Source organism: Rhincodon typus, chromosome 5 (genome assembly GCF_021869965.1).
Source record: "Rhincodon typus isolate 14 chromosome 5, sRhiTyp1.1, whole genome shotgun sequence".
Classification (NCBI taxonomy): domain Eukaryota; kingdom Metazoa; phylum Chordata; class Chondrichthyes; order Orectolobiformes; family Rhincodontidae; genus Rhincodon; species Rhincodon typus.
Window position 1 is genome coordinate 50523804 of NC_063336.1, and position 19902 is coordinate 50543705.

At 38.9% G+C, this 19902-nt stretch overlaps 1 protein-coding gene across 8 annotated transcripts in view; it reads left to right on the forward strand.

Moving 5' to 3' along the window:
• zufsp (zinc finger containing ubiquitin peptidase 1) overlaps positions 1 to 19902 on the forward strand; it is a 42876-nt gene that overhangs the window by 18668 nt on the left and 4306 nt on the right. For all 8 annotated transcript variants that reach the window (XM_048597466.1, XM_048597469.1, XM_020533444.2 and 5 more), the window contains 5 exons: positions 1085 to 1194; positions 7128 to 7296; positions 9323 to 9511; positions 11435 to 11600; positions 17529 to 17692. In XM_048597466.1, coding sequence (XP_048453423.1) covers positions 1085 to 1194; positions 7128 to 7296; positions 9323 to 9511; positions 11435 to 11600; positions 17529 to 17692 — 798 coding nt within the window. The remainder of the gene's footprint in view (positions 1 to 1084; positions 1195 to 7127; positions 7297 to 9322; positions 9512 to 11434; positions 11601 to 17528; positions 17693 to 19902) is intronic.

Genomic DNA, 19902 nt, shown 5'->3' on the forward strand with positions numbered 1-19902 from the left:
TTATAAATGGTTAATTTTTGTGATATTGACCAACTGAGTGCATTATCCCTCCTTGACCTCTTTAACAAGTGTTAGAGTAGCGTGTTGAATCTGCGAAGTTGTCAGCTCCTTGGAACAAACCTTGTGTAATTTCAATCCTACATGTCTGAGAACAGCCAGTGCCTTACCTTCAGAATTCCTCTCAGATTTAATTTTGACATTATTTCCCTTTTTGTTTCTTCAACCACGTGATGCTCTTTTTGATGTTGGGAATGGGTTAGTTTCCTCAGGGATGCTTGTGAAACCCAGTTGGGCACTTCTTCCAGCAGTTTCCTGATCCCATTCCTGCCTCTGAGATCTCATAAAGACCTAACATTGAAGTAGGATCAGTCATTACTTCCTTCAGTGAAACATCAAGAACACTAAAACAATGTGCCATAAACTCAGCAACCTTAGCTGTACCTCTGACCTCTTTCCCAATTACACAAGAAGCGTGAGATATTGCAGAGATGAGTTTCAAATTATTCTTTCCATCATAAAATCAGCTTCAACTTTTATTTTATGACTACCTCATCCCTATTACCATAAGGCCAAAGGTCGATTTATGTTAAAAATATTGATGGGCTGTAACTAATCTGATTTGTCACATTTCTGCTCTGCTACTAGAAAAGGAATTGCCAAAATTTAGGTGTTTTCCAGCTTTCAGATGGGATGCATTTCTTGTTTTGCAAGAAGCAGAATGTTTGAGGAAGCAGTTTATCAGAATATAAATTTTCAGTTGTGGGGATAGGGAAAAGCATTTTGATGACTTAATATAATACATTGTATATTGTGCATAATGTTCCTGTAAAAGAGCATGTCCTATGGCTCTCAGAAACTATATAATTACCTGTATGATTATATACATGCAAAGTCAGGTTTTTTAAAGGCATGATTTTAAAAAAAAATCCTCATTAGGATATAGGCATGACAGGAAAGCCTAGCATACAGGTCTATCATAAGACCAGGAAGTAAACCAATTTAACACTTTGGTCTGCTTAGGTATTTTTGGATATGTATTTAATATTTGTATTGTAACTCCACTGTTCTACTGATCTATCTACAGAATGTGCCCTAGCTGATCGTCAATTGGCCCAAAAACTACAGGAGGATGAGGAAATGCAAAGGAAGGCTATTGAAACAAAAAGAGAACAGGATGAATTTCAAAAACTTCAGGTATTTGCAGTGAACTCTAGATACGTTCTTTCTTATAGTTCTTAAACTTGTTGTCAATATTTGAAACTTTTCGCCTGTATATGACACCATTGTGCTGCTTTTTTGTAACTTCTCCGGGACTGCAGTCAGATTTGCCTTAGATACTCCTCTTCGGGCAAAGATGCAGATCTATTTTTTGAATAGTCTGGGCATCTTGCATTCAGTCTGTCAGGACTGTGCACTCTGATGTAATAGCACAACCTGATGCTGTAACAGTGGAACCCCTAATGTCCTGATATGCCATATTTAAATTTTGCTTTCACACTGATGTATAAGTTTTTTTAAATAAAGGATTAGATGAAAAATGCATATTATTAAGATGTTTTATTTTGTATATGGTACATGAAGGTGAGGACTCGTCATATTACCTATTAATGAACCTCACATCTAACTTCATAAACCAAGAAAAAAGTATCCCACACTTATCCTATTTGCAACAACAAAAACAGAAATTGCTGGAAAATCTCAGCAGGTCTGGCAGCATCTGTGGAGAGAAATCAGAGTTATTGTTGTGGGTCCAGTGACCTTTCATCAGAAGCGGTTCTGATTGAGCTTCTTTTGCTAGGTCAGACTCTCTTTCCAGAATTTATTGTGTCTCTTTTCCCCTCTCTGTTGTCAGGAAATGTAAGAGCTGACAGGGTGATAAAGGAGACCTTAGTACGGTAATAGAATCCGAGGTAAGAAAAGAGAAGGCAGAATAGAGTGAGAAATGAAGTAAGTTGTACTGGTACTTAATGCTTTTTATCACCTTTAAATACTACTAAGGGGGAGGCGATGGCCTAGCGGTATTATCGCTGGACTGATAATCCAGAGACCCAGATAATGTTCTGTGGTTCGAATCCCGCCCTGGTAGAAGGTGGAATTTGAATTCAATAAAATATCTGGAATTAAGAATCTAACGATGACCGTAAACCCATTGTCAATTGTCGGGAAAAACCCACCTGGTTCACTAATGTCCTTTTAGGGAAGGAAACTGCCATCCTTACCTGGTCTGGCCTACATGTGACACCAGACCCACAGCAATGTGGTTGACTCTCAACTGCTCTCTGGTCAATTAGGGATGGGCAATAAATGCTGCCTAGCCAGCGACACCCTCATCCTGTGAATGAATAAAGAAAAAAAATTCAAGGTCAAATCCTGAACACCTACGGGCGTGAGACGCTAAAGCAAGCAAGGAAGTAGGAATCCTGTGCCAACCGACTAAGTGCCACATATGAACAACTCAGATTCCTACATAAGTGCCACAAAAAACTACTACCACCATGCTTAAGGTACAGACACCAATTAATAACCCACAAGCCAGAGAAACAGTCAGACAGAACGGCCGCAGGATAATACAAGTCATGATCACAGATGCCCATAACAGACTCCACAGGTGCAAACAAGAAATCACGTGCCAAAAGTCATTAATTTCAAAAGAGACTAATTGAAGTGGACTACGAGAATCGAACGGGCCATCACAGTAACACAGAACAGGACCACGCACAAAAGAAAACAACACTACAGACAAAAATGACCAAATTGACCAACCACAGAGGAGACAACATGACTGGTAAATGGATAAGAAACCTCTCCAACAGACAGCTCACAGATACAGAAAAAACAGTACTAATCAAAGGACTGAACTATGACCACAGAGTCGCTAAAAAAACAGACTTTCTGGCAGCACTAAGAGTCCACACTCAGAAACAACGGACTAAACAAGGAAACATAAAAAATGATCAGACAGACCATTGTACCCTTACTGACGAAGAGAACACAAATGAACATACTTGACAAAGAGGTAAGGGATGCCTTGAAGAACCTCAAAAAGGAAAAAACATCATTATTGCTCCTGCTGATAAAGGCAGAATGACAGTGGTAATGAACAAAACAGACTACATACAAAAAGCTGAAGAACTATTTGCAGATGCACAAACTAACCAACAGAGGGAGTGAGACCCCACAGCACTGCTAACAAACAGAATAACCAATACACTACGGAACCTACACAAAACAGGACAGATAACAAAAACAGAATTACAAAGGATGAAACTAGAAGGCAACAACACTTCAAGATTCTATGGACTGCCTAAGGTGCACAAGCCTGACATATCTCTCAGACCAATTGTGGCTCTACCAGGAGCCCAATCACACAAATTAGCAAAGGAACTACGACAAAAGCTTAAACATCTAATCAGTAGTTCACGACACTCCACACAATCAACACAAGAATTCCTGGACAACATCAAGAACATTAAAATAGACAAAGAAGAAGTGATGATCTCGTTTGATGTAACAGCATTGTTCACATCAATCGACAGAAACCTTGCCAATCAAACCATATCCAACCTAACCTACTAAATGAACCAACAGATAACAGAACGAGGAACAGATCAACAAACACTGTACACTCAAACTACTGGGCTTATGCTTAACAACCCACTTGACATTCAACAGCCAGATGTATGAGCAGATCAATGGGACTCCCTTGGGCTTACCCATCTCTTTGATAGCTGAAACAGCCATGCAAAGACTGGAACGAACTGTCGTCCCACAGATCCAACCCAAGCTCTGGATCAGATATGTGGATGACACTTTTGTAATTATGAAAAGAACAGAAATTGGGAACACCCACCGACTCATCAAGACCATACTCACAGGGATCAAATTTACTCCAGAAGAGGAAAACAACAACAAACTCGCATTCCTGGACGTGATATTGGAAAGAAAAGAGAATGGTGACTTCACTACAAAAGTGTACAGGAAATCCACACATACTGACCAGGTCTTAAAAGATCTCCACAACCACCCCAACTCTCACAAGAAGAGCTGCATTAGGACCCTGTTCAAATGGGCCACAACATACTGCAGCACACCCAATCTGCAGAAGGAAGAAGAAGAATGCCTCTATAAGGTCTTTACCAGGAATGGATCCCATACAGCTTCATCCACAGATGCTTAGCTAACACACAATGCAACCAGGACGCACCAAAACCCGAAGCAATAACCACCATACCATATATAAAAAACACCTCCGAACTGACAGCCAGACTACTCAGCCCGCTAGGAATCATGATAGCACACAAACCGGCAGCCAAACTAAGACAGCAACTGACCAGGGTTAAAGACTCAATAGATACCATGGACAGGACGAATGTGGCTTACAAGATACCATGTGGAGACTGCACGAAACACTACATGGGATCAACAGGCAGACAACTAGCAACCCACATCCACGATCACCAGCTAGCAACTAAACGACGGGACCAGATGTCCTTGGTTTCAATACACAGACGAGAAAAACCACACTTTCAACTGGGACAACACTACTATCATTGGACAAGCCAAACAGAGGACAGTTAGGGAATTCTTGGAGGCTTAGCATTCATCTGCGGACTCCATCAACAAACACATTGAATTAGACCCAATATACCAACCATTACAACGCACACCCGGAACTGGAATCCACGGGAAGCAGCAAAAACCAGACCATGTAAATTCAAACTGGCACAAGACAACAGCGCTTCGCAGGACGCTCCACAGCACTGAAGATGTCACCTAGTAAGGGAACGAAATGTCTGCTATCAAACCTCCCAGCTCGGCGAACACCCCAACATCTACAACTACGAAGCATTTACTGCCAGAAAAATACATTTTTGATATTTAGTCACATGCAACCAATTTTTGCTAAACAACGTCTTACAAACAACAGTGAGAAAAGTGGTCTGATAACCTGTTTTTAGTGTTAGTTGAAGGATGTGTTAAAGTTACAAGTAGGACTCGCCCATTCTTTGAATAAAAGATTTTGCAATCTTTTATGTCCACCTTCAATGTGGTTATGTAGCTTATGCAGTTAAGGCCTGGGAATGGGACCTGAACCTATGCCCATCTGACTCGGAAAGGCTATGCACAGAATGAAAGCTCTGTATGAGGGAGCTGGGTTAGAATCTAGTAGAAGCAGAAAGAGCGAAAGTAGGGTAAATGAATAGGGAAACAAGATAAAATTGAAGATCAGTAGAGCATTGGAGTAAGGTTGAAGCACAGTGAATTTACCATTACAACCTATATCAGAATGTAACATGCAAAAGAATATTTTATCACAAGAGGGTCCTGTTGTTACATCCTCAGATTGTGCTCTTCTTTTGGACAGTACAGGCAGTCCTGAATGCAGATGGTCACAAAATAGATTTGCACCTTTTTATGCAAGATAGTAACTGAGGCAGACATGTAGGTAACATGAATACTGTGGCTGTAGAGAAGATGCTAATCTGAGCAGATTAGAAAGATTTGAAGGGGAAGGAAGGATGGGAGGAGTAGAAGATCAGTGGTGAAAGGGCAAGAAACAAGAAATAAAAACAAAAGGTGGAGAAGACAAAGACAGACTATGTCCAGAAAGATCAAAAAGGAAGGGGAAGGGGAAGGCCAGGGCAAGAGAGTAGTAAGCGAGCCAATGGAGATATAAATGACAGAAGAGAGGGAAGGTCAGAAAGGAAAATAGGGAAAAGGAAGTTGCAGAACAGTTGAGGGAAGTGGACGAAGGAAATGAAAAATACAAATGTAATCTGGAAATAACATTGTAACAAACAATAGTTTGTTTTGACTTGCAAGCTCAGTTCCATCAATACAAATGTTTTTGCTGGCAGCTTACACATTGTTCAAAGTAGAATCAGGTTGACTTTTTTTATTTCAATCTATTTTTTCTAATCCATCTGTTCAATTGAATATAGCTTTTTTTAACCTTTTTTTTCTAATTAACCCGTTGAAGATGTTAATACTCACCTCTGGAACAAGTGGGACTTGAATCCAGGCCTCTTGGTCCAGGAGTAGGCACACTACCACTGCACCACAAAAGGCCCCCCTAGAATAGGGTTGATAGAAATGTCTGGTTAGAACCTTCAGCCCTCCGCTCTAAGAACCACTAATTTGGCTGCCAAATGCATTACAAAATTGCTTGCATCATGCACAGTATAAATAAATTTTGCAAAGATTGTCTGAAACAGATCTATATTCATACACAAAGGCCATAATACCTTTTTTTCAGGCACACTCCCTAGATATTTCAGGAATCGTTACAAATATGATGGTTTGCCCTTTGGGTACAAAATGGGTGTGCACACACCATTAAACAAATTAGATTCTGAAATGCACATTTTATGCCTGTATAATAGTCCTGCTGGTAACAAATTCCTAGGCCACATTTTTTAACATTTTATGTATATGTATGTGAGTTTAACATCAATATATTAGTTATCTGAGTGGTGTTTGTTTTCGACATGCTAAATGTTATGTTGGGTCTAGGAACTGAAGGTTTCTCAGTTGAGAGTAAATACCCATTCAATTTCACTTTAGTTGCTTCTTTATTAATCGAACATTGGTTGCTGAGTACAGTGTGGAACAACAGGGTATTGTACAGCATCTGAAGGGAGATACGTTAGATCCATAATAGCAGCTTGTTTTTGACCTTTATTACTTCAAAGAATTGGATGGACCTTGGAGAAGGGTTTACGTGCTCTTTCCATAGCATGTCCACAACATAATAAATTCTCACTAAGTGTTCTACATCTGTTCGCAATTCAACTACTATGCTTTATTTCAAAAGGTATATTTACTTAGTCTTTGTTTTATGCATACTACTTCTAACTGTCACACTCGCTTAATGTAACATTTCTTCCCATTGTGTTTTCCTTGTCACAGTTAGAAAGTACCACATTCTCTGAGCTGTTGTGTGTAATATCATGAGAGATCTGCCAGTGCAAAATGTATGGAAATAAGAGTTCTTTATCAGATCATAGTATTTCTTTAAACAAAGCTTTAAATGTATGTTGATGACTGCTGGTTCTGTAACCACTATTGTCAATATTGTACAAAACTGGAACTTTAAAGCTATCTTAAAAAAAAATGTTTTCCTCTAGCGGCAATATGGGTTAGATAATCATGGAGGATACAAACAACAGATAATGCGCAACATGGAGAGGGCTGTGGCACAGGGTCAAATGAATCCTGCAGAGTACCATCGCAGAAGAGCAGAAGTAATGGAGACATTAGCACTTGGAGAAGATGATGGCACAACTAGGACTTCAGGTATGATTAGTTCTTCTTCTTTTACTATGAATTGAATGTTCTTAAATACTAAGCAGAATCTTACATCATGAGTAATATTTGTAAGGCCACACTAAGGCAACTCCATTTCTAATGCAGATCCTGTGATGTCAGAAATTCCATCCTAATCTTTCTAATTCATTGGATCATTTTTAAATTTCTTTGAAACATACAGTTTTTATAGTTTTAAACAAAACCAAAATATTAAGACAAATACAGATCTACAAGGCTGAGAAAAACTATTAACACAATGGAACTTGCATATCTATTATGGTGTAATCAAAGATAAACTTGAGAACTGGACCAACAATAGCCTAAATACATTGTAATGGCATACTTTGAAATATAGTTATCATGTAGGAATCCATTTTTATACATAGGAAATGGCCACAAACAGCAATGTCATGAAAAATAGATCATTTGTTTGTAGTGATGTCAATTGAGGGATAAATATTGCCCAGTAAATGGGAGATAATTCCTACTCTTCAAAATAGCATCCTGGAATCTTTCACATCCACGTGGAATAGTGGATAGAACCTCAATTTTAATATCTTATCTGAAGGAAGATCAACCTTATCATTAGGACCTAAGTTTGGAATTCACAGATTACTTAAAAAGTGGGCTGAGCTCATTAGTGATTTTAGAGTAGTTTATGAAGTGGTTTATGAGGAAGCAATAGTTTACATATGATGCATAAGCAAAATAGTAAAACACATGCCATGACAAGTGAGAGTGGCTTACTAGTTTCAGAGGGCGACAGCACTTTCTTCCCTGTTCTATTTGCAGTTTTCTCTTTTGTTCTCTTTTGTTCTCTATTTCCTTGAACTAAACAAGATCCTTTAAGAAACTCTCACAATCTTGCTACATCTGAAGAAGGCTGGCCAGCATTGATCATGTGGAAAAGCTCTTTCCCATCTGAGTTGTTACTGAGCCATTCAAGGTATTGGCTCAAAACTGACATTGGTCCACCTTTTATGTCCGAAAGTGATTTTCTTTCCTTCTCAAGAGTCCTTTTAAAAGCCCTATTTCTGCAAATCTTTCAATCATCTTTTCACTTGGCAAGAGAGAGGTATTCAAGATAGTCCCTCTTATTTCCATTGGAGGCCTATGTAGTTATCACTTGTGAGAACATCGTGTTTAGCCTTCAGACCATTTGTTTACATTTGGATCATGACATAATTCTTGTATACCCCTTCCTCCAAAATTACAGTTAGCAATATCTTGTTTCAGTGCTTGTGCTAAAGACACGTGCTTGGCAGAGGTAATGACTTTTATTGTTCGGTGTTTGTTACCCTCAAAGTTGCTCTGGATGCTTTCTTTATAAGGGAGTGTGTTCTGTCTCTATACTAAAACCAAATCCTTGTGTTATAACCTTTTTGTAAAATCCTGTGATTTATCACACAGTAGTGCAACACTTCCCCCAAAACTGCAGTGTGGCATCAGCCTAGGTTTTTGGGCGAGACTTGAACCCACAACAAACTTACTGAGAGGCAGGAGAACTGATTCATAGGTAGCACTTAATAGAAACTGGACAACACTTTCTATAGCTTTAATTGCTTTTAATTTAAATAAAAGCATAATTTGCTTTTAATAAACATTTCTTTTTTTGTTTTTTTTTTAATCATTCATGGGAAGTTAGTGCCAACTTACATTCCTAATTCCCCAGAGGGCAGTTAAGATTCAACCACATTACTGTCTGGAGTCACACATAGGCTGGGTAAGGATGGCAGATTTTCTTTCCTGAAGGACTTTAGTGAAACTGATGGATTTTTACAACAATTAACGTGGTTAAGTTGGTTAATATCATTTTGAATTTGTTTTAGTTTGAAATTAGCCATTACTTGAGAAAAAATTTAATTGCACTTAACCACACAATTAAAGAATCAATGACTTTATGATTGCTTTTATCACTGTATAGATTTCTAACAAAAAACTTTCCCTAGTCTAGCATAGGAACTGAGCTCCATTGATGTATATTTACTGATTGAACTATGTTCTTGTTTTATAGGTCTAATAAAGATGCTAAATCAGCATTATCAGAAAAATGGTGCAGAAATAAGGCATGTGATTCTGTGTGCAGAAACTGATCACTACCATGCCTCTTTAGGAGACAAAGGCTGGGGATGTGGATACAGGAATTTCCAAATGCTTCTTTCCTCACTTATAAAGATGGAAGAGTATAAGCATGATTTACATGGTACAGATATTATATAAAAGTATTACTGTTTGTAAGATGATGGGAGCATGTTCTAGAAACATAATTCTCATAGTATTTAGTTTGTAACTTTGTAATCTTAGATTACAGGTAGTGTAATTGTTATGCAGTGGGTGCCTGCTTGTCTCTGATTCAGAAATTACTGGATCCAATCACAACCCCAAATATGATTGCCAAGGAAAGCATGTTAATAATGTGGCTAAGTGGGTTAAGTGTCAATCTACAATCATTCCATCGCATGCCAACAGCTGGTCGTACAAGCATAAAGAGACTGATCAGCCATGTGGTTGATCGAAAGTTGCAGTCTCTACCATCACTAACTATGGCTCCAGACTACAACATACATGTAAAAGTAATGATCTGGATTCTGAGTGAATTACAACACAGCACCACCAATCCTTGATCATAATTGTGCTTTCTTTACATTTCCTTTTGGCATTTAATTTTCCTTTTTTAATTTCAGGAGACCATTGCATTTCTGTAAAATGGTGAATATTTGTGAATTATAATCTATCAAATATAGATTATAGCTTTTTGCATTCTTTTTGTCATACGTGTGACTGTGGTTCATGTTTTAATTCTGAAAGCAAAAGTAAACATTTAGACTGTTAGAAGCAGTCAGGGCCCAGAACCTGTTTTGGCATTTTAACCTTGTAAATGTGGTTTTCCTGTAAAATCTATAATTTTTCATATAAATTGGACAACCGGATTCTTTGCAAAATGAGGGCCCAGATCTTTTGGGAGATTGATACTTCCACCCCTATTTATCTTGTTTAAAACAGAGCTTCTTCATAAGTGGGGGTCTGATATTGGAGTTCTTCTTTGTAGCAAACGATCACAGAGGACGTCAGGACATGCCTCCCTTTTATGGCACCACCTGTCTAAATTGTTTCATTCAACATGTTAGTGAATGTGTGTGGTCTGTGTAGGGTGTCGGGTTGGTTAGGATGGTGTTGTATCAGGTGTAACAGGGTAATTGTGGATCAAAGGTGTAGTGGAGCGGGTCAAGAGGGGAAATGGGAGGAGTCAGATGGCAAGGTCAGGTCTGTCTGGGGAGCAGCACAGTCAGAGAGTTAATGGGAAAGTTGGATGATGGGATGGAGTTGGGGCAGGATGAGTGTTGTCTGGTTACCATAGAATTTTACATGGTTTTAGTTAGAGAAAGCTAAACACTATATCATGAGTTAAACCTCTACAACATTATGCTGGCGTGCATTTAGGAAAGGGTTTTTCACTGAATTTGCAACTGAGATCATGACCTTAAGCTCATAACGTGAGCCTATATAACTATAGAAAAAAAAGTTTTCAAGTAAGATTTTCTTCAGTACCTGCTGGGTGTCATTTTTGTTTATTGACCAGTGTAGACCAGTGGAATGACAAAAGCCAGCTGCAGGCATCGCCGGCTAGAACAGCATTTATTGCCTATTCCTAATTGCCCTTGAAGGTGATGATGAGCTTCCTTTGTGATCTACTGCAGTGCACATGGGCTGATAGATCCACAATATTGATAGGGAGGTAATTCAACAGTGAAGGAATGTAGTTCCAAGTCAGGGTGGTGAGTGACTTAGATGGGAACTTGCAGGTCATGATGTTTCTATGTATCTGTTGCCCTTGTCTTTTCGGGTGGTAGAGATTGTGCACTTGTGAGATGCTAGTAAGGGAGCTCGGTGAGTTAGTGCATAAGAAGGCACATGATGATGCGACTGTGCAATGGTGATGGAGGGAATGAATTTAGAAGGAGAGGGAGCAATCCAGTAGGATGCTTTACCCTAGATTGTGTCAAGCTGCTTGAGTGTTGTTGATGTTGCACTCATCTGGACAAGTTTAATTTAGATTAAATTTGCATCTTTCTTTTAAGGTTTGGATATAGAGTTGTAAATGTTTTCCATTTATTCTCTCTTTTAGACATTGCAATCCCTTGCATTCCAAAAATCCAGTCTATGATAGAGGAAGCATGGAAGGATGGTTTTGATCCTCAAGGTGCTGCGCATTTTAAAAATAAACTGCAGGGCACTCGAGCTTGGATTGGAGCAACAGAAATCTATTCTTTATTGACTTTCCTAAGAATAAAGTTAGTATATGAGTTAAGAATACTTTGGACTAATTAAAAATGAACTTCCTGATCATTTAATTCCACTGTAAGTTAGCCGGGCACTTGAATTCACTAGGAATGCTTAAGAGACTGAAATTGGTATTTGCTTTTTGACAGCACTGCAGTAAAGTTCTAACTAATCCCTAACTAAATTAATGTACTGTAAAATTGGAGGAGATGATGGTGTAGTCATAATGTTGTTAGAATAGGGGAGGTATTGGCCTGGTGGTGTTATCGCTGGACTATTAATCTAGAGATCCAAATAATGTCGTGGGGACATTATCCCACCGTGGCAGATTGTCCTGAAAAATCTATCTGGAACACTAACATCCTTTTACAGAAGGAAACTCACCAGTTTGGGTCTACGTGTGACTCCAGACAAACAGCAATGTGGTTGACTCTTAATTGCCCCTGGGCAATTAGGCATGGGCAACCAGAAACAACTTGTAAATATTAAAATAACATTAAATGCTTGCCCAGCCAATGACACCCATGAATGAATTTTTAAAAAAGGTCCAGAGGCCCAGGCTAAGGGACACAGGTCCAAATCCCACCATAGTAGCTGGTGGAATTTAAATCCATTTTAGTAATTCTGCAATTGAAACTAGGCTCAGTAATGCGAATAATGAAACTACCATCAATTGTCATACTTTCTTTTCTAAACAAAAAAGCATTTGATTCATTAACATCGTTTTGGAAGGAACTCTGCTGTCTTAACCCAATGTGGCTTACATGTGACTCCAGACCCACCGTAATGTTACTCTTAACTGACCTTTGAAGTGGTCTAGCAGTCATTCAGTTTAAATGACACTTTGGGATGGGCAGCAAATACTAACTTGTTGACAACACCCACACTCCATGAAAGAATAAAGAAAAAGTGGCATTTGAAATGCCCTAAGATCAAAAGGTACTGGAAATCAAAACTGCTAGATAACCAAGAATCATACAGCATGGAAACAGACCTTTCGGTCCAAATAGTCCATGCCGACTGTAAACTAAACTGGCCCCACCTGCCTGCGCTTGGCCTATATCCCTCCAAACGTTTCTTGTTCATGTACTAACCTAAATATTTTTTAAACATTTGTAACTGTACCCGCATCCACCACTTCCTCTGGATGTTCATTCCACACAGGAGCCTCTCTCTACAGTTTAAAAAAAATGCCCCTCATGTCTTTTTTAAATCTTTTTCCTCTCACCTTAAAAATATGCCACCCTAGGGAAAAGAAACCTGCCATTCATCTTAACTATACCCCTCATGATTTTATAAACCTCTGTGACATCACTTTGCAATCTCCTACGCTCCAGTGGAAAAAGTCCCAGCCTATCCAGTCTCTCCTTATAAATCAAACCGTCCATTCCTAGCAACATCCTGGTAAATCTCTTCTGAACCCTCTCCTCCTTAATAATATCCTTCCTATAACAGGGAGACCAGAACTGGATACAGTACTCCAGAACAAGCCTCAATATCCTGTATTCAAAAGTCTAAGCATGAAGGCAAGCAGTTGTTAGAGGTTGTTAATTCAACTATTCGGGGGACTAATGCAGTTGTATCTCTTAGAATTGCTTCAGACTGACAACATTATATTGCAGAGTTGAAGCCTATTACCTTCTTTTAAAAACTGCCAATGTTGAAAAGAAGACTGTTTCATAAATATTCCAAACAATGCTTTGACACAATTGATCTGCCATAATGATGATGCAGACCTCCAGTAAGGACTTAATTTTGTTTAGATCTGGCCCTTGACTTTTAATGTTGGGGAGCTTGAGCTTGTAAGTCTTAAATGCTGCATGTGCAGTTCTTAATACTTACTTGGATGTGGGTGCAAGTAGCTGCACATCAATTTCACAAGGAATATTGTATTTTGTGACCTGGCACCAGATCAGATACCACTTCTAACAAATTCCTGAAGCATGGCAGGTTGTGCAGCATTCTGGTTTGTTAGATTCTGGCTATTGCAAATCTTTCTGTACATATCCATGTCCCCCAGTGTAAATCATTGATATATTTGTTTAATGTAAAAATATTAAGGATTTCACTTAACAGTCCAGTAATGATAAGCATTTATATTTTGCCATGAATATATTTTGTAATGAGAATATGCAGCCGGTCTACCACAATGACAGAGGTTAAAAGGACGTTTTCTCCCTCTACCATTTTTCCACCATACATGTCATCTGAGAGACCATCCACTGCTGTTTTGAGAGTTATGGAGAGCTGATGACATTTGCAAATTAGGATATGAAATCAACTGTGTTGAAATGGTGTGATAAAGTAGATGAATGTTGATGTTGGAAAAGTGAGCTTTTAATTTTCAGATTCAATTTTCCCATTAAGGTTTACAGAAATTCATCTACATCATGTTTTGAAAGAAAAGTAAAATTGTTTTTATACTGTCTGACATTATTTCTAAATCTCAACAAGTGCAGCAGAATGACATTTTTCCTCCATTTATCATCACTATCCTGATATGCAAAAATAATATTGGCAAATCAGACAGTTTTGGACCTGGGCTCACTGAAACTGAAACAAACTCCTCAGGGCCAACGCAGACCAAATTGAGCCTAAATCCCAGAAAAGAAGTGCAAGAACCTTTATCTACCTCCATAAAAGTTACTGATTGTGTGTTTTTATGGTGCAGAGTAATTATGGATTGCTTGTTGATTTTAAAATACAGGAAAACATAAAAATAAGTATTGCAAAATCACAAGGGGCAAGAAGGAAACTGCTCATTAAATGTTTTCAACTGATGTGAATAGTGTGATGTGATAATGACCCATTGACTTGGTAATTGTAATGACAGCATTGAAATGAAAAATAACAATGAGACAAATGTTCTTTCATTATTAACATCAAGGTGTACTTTTGTGTTGTGTTACAGAAAAAGGTTGGACAAACTGGGCTTGTTTTCTCTGGGGTTTAGAAGAGTGAGGGATAACTTGTTTGAACTTATGAGATCCTGAACAGTCTCAACAATGTGAATTTTGAAGTGACAGTTCCTCTAGTCAGAATTAGGGGCAGTGTTTTAAAACTTAAGGTCACCGTTTTAAGATTGAAATGAGTTAATCATTTTTTCTGAGTTTTGTGCAGCTCTAAAACTCTGTGTCAGGCAGTGGACATGGGCTCATTGGATGTTTTTGAGGTGCCTGTAGATGGACATTTATAATGCAGGGAATGTAAGATTGTCAAAAGCAGATGGGAATGAAGGATTTAAAGCACAAATGGAACAGCTGTGATCTTATTAAATGGTAGAAGAAGCTTGAGGAGCCAAGTGGCTTACTTCTGCACCTAACTTGTATGTCTACAAATAATTTGGTTTGTTTTCAGATAAAAATAGTGGGTACAATACTATGTGAGTTCAGGAACAGAGAGACCTAGGAGTACTTGTACAAAAATAATTGAAGGTGATAGGCAGGTTGAGAAAGTGGTTTAAAATATATCTGTGGTTCTGGGCTTCCTAAGTAGAAGCATGGAGTACAGCAGCAAGGAGGTTATGATGAATCTTCACTTAGATTGAAGAATCTGGAATTATTGTCCTTCTTGAATAAGCAGTTAGCAAATAATGATGACATGAGGTGAGAGGAATTTTGTTACTTACTAACCCAGAAGAAAATGATAAAATATAATATCAAACTCACACAAACATATGTGTAGTGTTTAAAAGGAGTGACCAAGTCTTGGAAGATCAAGAATGAGCAGTTCAAAAAAATCCTTAGGTGTTAAGTTTTAACCTGAGAGAACCATTCTTTAATTGATATCTTGTACCCTCAGCAGTTCCTTAAGAAGTGAATAAATCCATTGTTGGGACTGGAGGGTTTGATTTATAAGGAGAGACTGGATAGGCTGGGACTTTTTTCATTGGAGTGTAGGAGGTTGAGGGGTGACCTATTAAAGGTTTATCAAATCATGAGGGGCATAGATAAGATGACGAGCAAAGGTCTTTTCCGTAGGGTGAGAGAGTTCAAAACTAGGGGGGCATTTTTTAAGGTGAGAGAAGAATGACTTAAAAGGACCTGAAGGGGCAACTTTTTCACACAGACAGTGGTTCTTATGTGGAATGAACTACCAGAAGAAGTGGTAGATGCAGGTATAGGTTACAACATTTGGAAGACATTTGGACAAGTACATGAATAGGTAAGATTTGGAGGGATATGGGTCAAACGCAGGCAACTAGTTTAGTTTGGGAAACTTGGTCGGCGTGGACAAGTCGGAGTGAAGGGTCTGTTTCCGTACCGTATGACGCTGACTCAGTGGTGAAAATTGAATTCCTGGTGAATTGATATTTTTCCAATTAGCTTTTCACTAGGTGGTGTCTATTGAGAGGCTGAGAGAAACAGGGAAAGAGAAAAAGAGTCTTTGAATTCTATTGTTACCAATCCATTTCCTTTGCTGTCTAAAGCAGTTACTTGAGTACAGTTCACATGTGTATTCACATGTCTAGTTACATTGTTTTTCAAGCCAGATAATCTGCAAGTAATGTTTGTCTCAATAAAGTGAAACTTCCAGAAAGATGTGGATGAAACAGAAGGTGGGGCTTTTTTTATATTTGTTAATTTTGGCTTAGACTGAATCTTGTTTGTTGATGTTTTCATGAGCTTGGCTCAATCTGTTTATGTGACCACTTCAGTTATCTTAAGTCAGTTAATTGTAGTTTTTAAAAAGTATTTCATCCATGATGGTTCTAAGATATTAAAACCAGATGTTGGAAGTTGAAAATTGATACTTGATTTTTACAACAATAACAGATTCTTATAGTTCTCTTTAGCTTTGCTAGAAACTAAATGATTTTTAACAGACTGTTGAGGAGTGCGGAGATCCTTGGTCACTTGCCATTGTATAAATATCCCATGTTTAATCTGTGATCTGTTGTTTTCAGTTGGGTGATACAACTGACCTTCTTGTTCCTTGGGATAGTAAGTTCTGATGAGTATCAAGCCGAAATAACATCTGTTAAGGAGGACGAGAGTAAATACAATTCTATTGCGGCCCAGATCCATTCAGGCTGCTGTCAGTCAATGTCTAAACTCAATTGATCGATTCTGTTTCAAAATAATTCATTAGATGTGGACATTGCTGGATGGGCCAGCATTTAGCGCCCATCTGTAGTTACCCTTGAGAAGGTGGTGGTGAACTGCTTTGTAGAATCTCTAAGGTCCATTATGTGTAAGTTCTCCCAAATACTGTTAGGCAGGGACTTCCACAATTTTGACCCAGCTACCCTTAAGGAAGGGTGATACATTTCCGTTACAAACATGGAAAATCCTGGAGAAACTCGGCAGATCTGGCAGCATTTGTGGAGAGGAAAGCAGTTAACATTGAGTCCAGAATGACTGTCTTCCAGAAGATGCTGCCAGATCTGCTGAATTTCATCGGCATTTTCTGTGCTGGTTTCAGATTTCCAGCATCCAATGTATTTTGCTTTAGCTTGATGTATTTCTATGTCAAGGTGGTGAATGGGTTGGAAGAGAACTTGCAGGTGGTGGTGTTCCCATGTATCTGCTGCCCTTGTCCTTCTGGATGGTAGTGGTTGTATGTTTGGGAGGTCTGTCTAAGGAATCTTGGTTAATTTCTGCAGTGTATCTTGTGGATGATATATTGCTGTGTGTCATTGGTGGAGGAAGTGGGTTTTTTATGAATGTGGTGCCAGTCAACTAAGTTACTTTGTCCTGGCTGGTGTCAAGCATCTTGAGAGTCGGTGGTGTCCACTTTTTTAAAAAATTTCTGCTACGTGTGAAAGCATAGCTCATGTCCTGTTACTATGTCTAGAAGGAAAAGTAAAAGGAAATTTAACGGAGAAAAGTAATCAAACTGTTGTAAAACAGAGAGGAATTCTATTTGCTGATAAAAATTAACACATTCATGCATTTTCATCTGTAGAATAATTTGAAACTATTGTGTTTGTTTTTCAGGTGTCAAATTGTTGATTTCCATAGTCCAACTGGACCGTCTGACACACACCCTCGTTTATTTGAGTGGATATGGCAGTTCTATTCTTCAGGCAGAGATGCAGGACTGTGGTTACAATCCAAGGTTATATGGACAAGCAAGCCACCAATTTATCTACAGCACCAGGGTAAAAAAGAAACAGACATTTCTAGTATTTTTCAACTTTCAGTCATTCTCAGCTGCCATTGTCTGATCTTTTCAAATATTATTATCACCCATATGATATATAAGCAATGAGAAGGTGGCATGTCCGCAACATTTTGTACGTATATATGTATTGGACACTGTTCAGGCATCACTGCAATGCAAGAACTGCTCTGTACCCTAGGTCTTTGAGATCAAATGCTCACTGTCTTTTCTGGAAGGCTAAACTAATGCAGTAGAATCCAGTGTTGGATCTCTTCATCAAAGATGGCTTTTTGAAAGAGGTGGTTCCCAAGGCATAGGAAGTGCTCATTCTGTTCCAGAATCCCTCCCTCAGCATCTATGGGGATGTGGAATCTTTGACTGACCAGGTACGACCTTGATACACTTCTAGTTTTGGCAACATTTGAGGACAATCTAAGTTTATTTTTGTTTGCAGAATTGAGAGAGCAAGTGGCTTGCAAAGCTGGTGCAGATTGAACAACAGCACTGCAGTCATCTGCAAACCATAAATCATATAGTTCTGTGAGCCAGCTTAATTTTGGTACGGAGGTGATTGAGCTTAGAGTATTTCATCTAGGCAGTATTTAACATACCAGAGGGCAATTAAGCTTTAAGGTGACGCATAAACATGTTAGAGAAATTCCACCAGTAATTTCTCTACTGCATCCTCCAGATTCAATAGGATGTTGTTACACTGAAAATGAAATTCCTTCTTGATGCCAGATGCACCTGCATTGAAGTAAAACTCCTGCAAAACCAATGACAAGGAATTGGTCACTGTACCAGGATAGCTGAAAAGCATCTTTTCCAGCAGTTCCTGTTTTCTCAACTCTCAAGTGGACAGCATTCCAGGGGAGGACAAAGAATGCACATGAAAAACATGCTGAAGCTTTTTTTGAAATATGTCAGCATCGACATTATCAGGTCAAAGATCTGGAGGCCAACAATCTATCTGTTCAGACAAATAAACACACGTGACAGAAACCCACGTCCTGAGGAGACAAGTTGTTACTCCTTTACACTGGAAAAATTTGTATTTCTTTTTCACTCATGGGATGTGGGTGTCACCCTGTTGGCCTGCATTTATTGATCATCCATCGTTGCTCTTGAGAAGGTGGTGATGAGCCACTTTCTTGAACTGCTGCAGTCCCTTTGCTTTAGGTAGATCCAAAATGCTGTTAGGGAGGAAATTCCAGGGCTTTGACCTAGCAATACTGAAGGAACAGTGATGTAGTTCCAAGTGAGGATAGTGAGTGGCTTGGGGGTAGTGGTGTTCCCATTTATCTGCTGCCCTTGTCTTTCCAGATAGAAGTGGTCATAGGTTTGGAAGGTGCTCTCTACGGATCTTGGTGAAGTTCTGCAGTGCATCAGTTGATAGTACACACTGCTGCTACTGTGCGTCAGTGGTGGAGGGAGTGGATGTTTGTGGATGTAGTGTTAATCAAGAGAGCTGTTTTCATTCTGGATGGTGTCAAGCTTATTGAGTGTTGTTGGAGCTGCACCCATCCAGGCTAGCGGAGAGTTGTCCATCTCACTCCTGACTTGTGCCTTATAGATGGTGACAGGCTTTGGGGAGTCAGGAGGTGAGTTACTCACTGCAGTATTCTTAATCTCTGACTTGCTCTTGTAACCACTGTATTTATATGGCTAGTCCAGTTAAGTTGCCAATGTTGATAGTGGGGGATTTAGCGATGGTAGCATAATTGAATGTCAAGGGCTGGTTCTTCGATTGTCTCTCATTGGAGTTGGTCATTGCCTAGCATTTGTTACTTGCCATTTTTCAGTCCAAACCCAGATATTGTTCAGGTCTTGTTTCATTTGGATGTGGACTGCTTCTGTATCTGAGGAGCTATTAGTAAGTGTATGATCAATGTAGCTAACTAAGTTTGAAGCTTTTGAAGCAATGGAGGAAAATTGTATCTATTGCTTCTATGGATTTTAATCTATAAAGCACTTTGCAGTGGCATGAACTAAACAGATTGTTCAGTTTTAATTATTATACGCAAAATTGTGATTTATGCATCAAAATCACTGCCTTTACATTTTCCTGTATTTATACAAGTACTTAAAATATGAGATAGTAGGAACTGCAGATGCTGGAGAATCTGAGGTAACAAGGTGCAGAGCTGGATGAACACAGCAGGCCAAGCAGCATCAGAGGAGCAGGAAAACTGACGTTTCGGGCCTAGA